Raw genomic sequence first — 3586 nt, forward strand, 5'->3', positions numbered from 1 at the left:
ATTTTTTTAAAATTAAACACTATCTAAAGATTTGCATCGAAGCGTTTTTTTTTGATAGTGATTTTAATCACTGTCAGATATCATTATACTTGATCCAACTATGCCACGTCACCACTGTGCCGTGACCCCCCTGTGCTGGGTTTTTTATAATAAATATTTATATACCCCTTTCATCTGGCACGCTTTTTCTGTAAATCGGATCATACCCCTTTAACAAGGGGGGTCAAAACTTTAAACATGCGTATTGTTACTAAGATATTTTCAATTTAATTTTTGAAAGTATTCCGGAAATACTGACACTTTTATATATATCTTAAATTAAAGCTTATATAATATACTTTAATTTAAAAAAAAAAATTTGACCTCTGGATTTGTCTTCACGGTAAAAATGACTACTGTATTCAAAAATTTGCTATTTTTGTGTTAAAATTCTGGGTTTTGTATTTTATTTTATTTTAAAATACCTGACAAGGGGAGTACAGATTTTCATAAATATTATATAAATAAAAAATTAATATAGCATAGAAAGCGTTTTTTATCATAGTGATTTTAAACACTGTCAGATATTATTACACTTGACTCAACTATGCCACGTCACCAATGTGTCACGACTCCTCTGTGCTGGGTTATTTTTATATGTAAACACTCATATTACTAATTAGTAATAATCTCAAAAATATGTGATAGAAAAAATCTAATTGCAAATTTTAAATCGGCGCAAAAAGGTTTAAAAAAGTATATTCTGGTCTGTGATGAAAATTCCTTGTAGACCAGTGTATTTATTCATAAGTAACAAAAATGTATTCGTACATAATACATATAAATGAAAGAGCTACTAATCATCTATATTTGTCCCAACTATGCCACTTCTACACTGTGCTGCGACCCTACTGTGCTTTCGTTTTCTTATATAAGAATAGTTAATTAAAAAAAAAAACTGAAATAATTTTTGGAAAAATTTCTTTTTAAAGGAAAAGCACTAATTTTTTTTTTTTTAAAAAAAGGTAGAAACCCTCTAAAATGTTTATTATTTTGTTATGGTAACTATAATTTAAAATTAAAGTATGAGCAACATTTTAATTATCGCATTACTAATTATATACATGAGATTTTGATTGTCGAATAAAAACCATGGCAATTTTTTTTTATCCTAACATCAAATTCGAACTAAATTTGATACGTTGTGTAAAAATGCTATATCTATATAAGATAAAATAAAAAATAATCTACATCTTAATAATCATTTAATTATTCCTCAAAATGAATTTTTTAATTAGAAAACACTTAACAATTTACTTTTATTAAAAATTAAATGATATCGTTTTACCTGATCTATCATAGGTGGATATAAAAAAAGAAATGCGTTTGAAAGACTTCTAGTGAGATACATCACGATAAAAATATAGAAATACATTGTTGGTTTGATAAATCAATATTTTGGAATAAAACTGTTAAGTTAAACAATTGAAATGATAGATTCATTTAAATTAAATTTATTTTATAACACTACTATGTTGATTTATTGATTTAGAAAAATGTCATTTTTAAGTATTTTTAAAATAGATATAAAAGCGTTTAATAAATTTAAAATTTGTTTTTAATATATAATAATTCTTATTTAAAACTAAGTAAACCTATTATTTATTGATGAAGATGCAGAAACTAATTTTATATAATTATTTTATTGTCGTCATTGTTCTAAAAATACTAGTAAAAACTTGATTTCTTTTGTTTCAGTTATCACTGAAAACTGAAATTTAAGTCTATAAATTAATAAGCCTTGACGTTTTGCAGTTGTTTTTTTTTTTAATTTCTGCTAAATTTCTCAATAAATAGTTATAATAAATTATCTAACTAAAAATATAACAAAAACATTATTTTTTATTTTTAATAATTTACAAACCACATGTTTTTTGCACATTTATTCAACTATTCTATTGAACTAAAAATATAGAAATAAATAATTTATTTTGATTTATTTTATTGGTCATGTTTCTTATTTATCTCTCTGCTGTATTAATAGTTACATGATTTATAATGTAACCCACGATATGAAAAAACAGTCGTCACACCTAGTATTGGAAATATTATTCGACACATTTACCTTAAATTATAGCTTAATATACAATATTAAAAAATATCGGGACAAATTTTTTTTTTCATTTTGTAGTACATAAAATAAGCTTTAATTTGATACATGTTTAAAGGACGTAGTATTTCCGGAACATTTTCAAAAATTAAGTTGAAAAAGTTATTTTTTGTAAAAAAGTTACTATTTTAAATCCTCCCAGTGAACAGAATAAGTGGTAGATTTTCAAAAAAAATTATATCAAATGAAAGGGAAATATCTAAGGTTTTAATACAAAAAAATATTATTTTTATTTGTTAATTTTTGAAAAAGTTATGGCAGTTTTAAGCACAAAAAACATCCCGATAAAAGGTAATTTTTATCGCAAACATTACATTTTTTTTTAATTTTCGACAGCCATTTGCACATAGAAGATAGATCGTCGGGACAAATTTTTTTTTTTTATTTTATAGTACATATAATAAGCTTTAATTTTATATATGTTTAAAGGACGCAGTATTTCCGGAACACTTTCAAAAATTCAGTTGAAAAAGATCTATGTTTTTTACAATATTTTAAGTTTTGAACGCCCCCTATATAAGGGGAAATTGTCCAATTTTAATAAAAAGTATGTCAAATGAAAGATGTACTTATAATGTATTTAGAAAAAAAAAATTTGTGCTGATATATACATTTTTCAAAAAGTTATAGCATTTTTAAGTTGAAAATTTAAAATCGAAAATCGAAAATTTTAACACAAAAATAGTGTTTTTTTAACTACGGCAGCCGTTTAAATGTAGAAGAAAAAGTGTCGGGACAAATTTTTTTTTTTCATTTTATAGTACATAAAATAAGCTTTAATTTGATATATGTTTGAAGGACGCAGTATTTCCGGAACATTTTCAAAAATTAAGTTGAAAAAGTTAATTTTTGTAAAAAAGTTGCTATTTTAAATCCCCCCTAATGAGCAGGTTAAGTGATAGATTTTCAAAAAAATAATATAAAATGAAAGGTAAATATCTAAGGTTTTAGTATAAAAAAAAATTATGTTGATTTGTTGATTTTTCAAAAAGTTATGGAAGTTTTTAGTAAAAAAAATTGAAAAAATTTCGAAAATTAGCGATTTTTAAATTTGTAATTTTTTTGCATATTTCCCCCATTTGCGGGGAACGAGAGAATTTTTTTCAATTTTTAAGGGTAATGTCTTCAACTAGATACGATTTGTGATCTTTTGACGTATCATTGAAAGAAATCGGTTCGGTGAGAGCTGAGAAAAAGTGGTAACAGACACAAAAAAAAAAAAAAAACACATCTTAGTAAAATTAATACCTCTGAACATGTTTTTGTGGTTAAACGAACATCAAAATTAAATTCAAATAAATTTAAATTAAAAGATTCACCAAAACAAAATTCACTCTAAAATTTCTAAGTGCCATTTAATTTTTTAAGGAAAAAATATTCTATATACAAATTAATTAAAAAAAAACGACTAAGTCCTGGAAAGTGAAATCTTGAATA

The 3586-nt window shown here is 24.0% G+C and overlaps 1 protein-coding gene across 3 annotated transcripts in view; it reads right to left on the reverse strand.

Annotated features, from left to right (window-relative positions):
• LOC126910369 (uncharacterized) overlaps positions 1–1495 on the reverse strand; it is an 18787-nt gene extending 17292 nt beyond the window's left edge. For all 3 annotated transcript variants that reach the window (XR_007705240.1, XM_050692882.1, XM_050692881.1), the window contains exon 1: positions 1328–1495. Coding sequence is in view for 2 of the 3 variants with exons in the window: in XM_050692882.1 (XP_050548839.1) it covers positions 1328–1414 (87 nt within the window). In the remaining variant the exon portion in view is untranslated. The remainder of the gene's footprint in view (positions 1–1327) is intronic.
• Between the last annotated feature and the right edge of the window lie 2091 nt (positions 1496–3586).

The sequence above is a fragment of the Daktulosphaira vitifoliae genome, unplaced genomic scaffold (assembly GCF_025091365.1).
Source record: "Daktulosphaira vitifoliae isolate Bord-2020 unplaced genomic scaffold, ASM2509136v1 Scaffold_1, whole genome shotgun sequence".
NCBI classification, from domain to species: Eukaryota; Metazoa; Arthropoda; class Insecta; order Hemiptera; family Phylloxeridae; genus Daktulosphaira; species Daktulosphaira vitifoliae.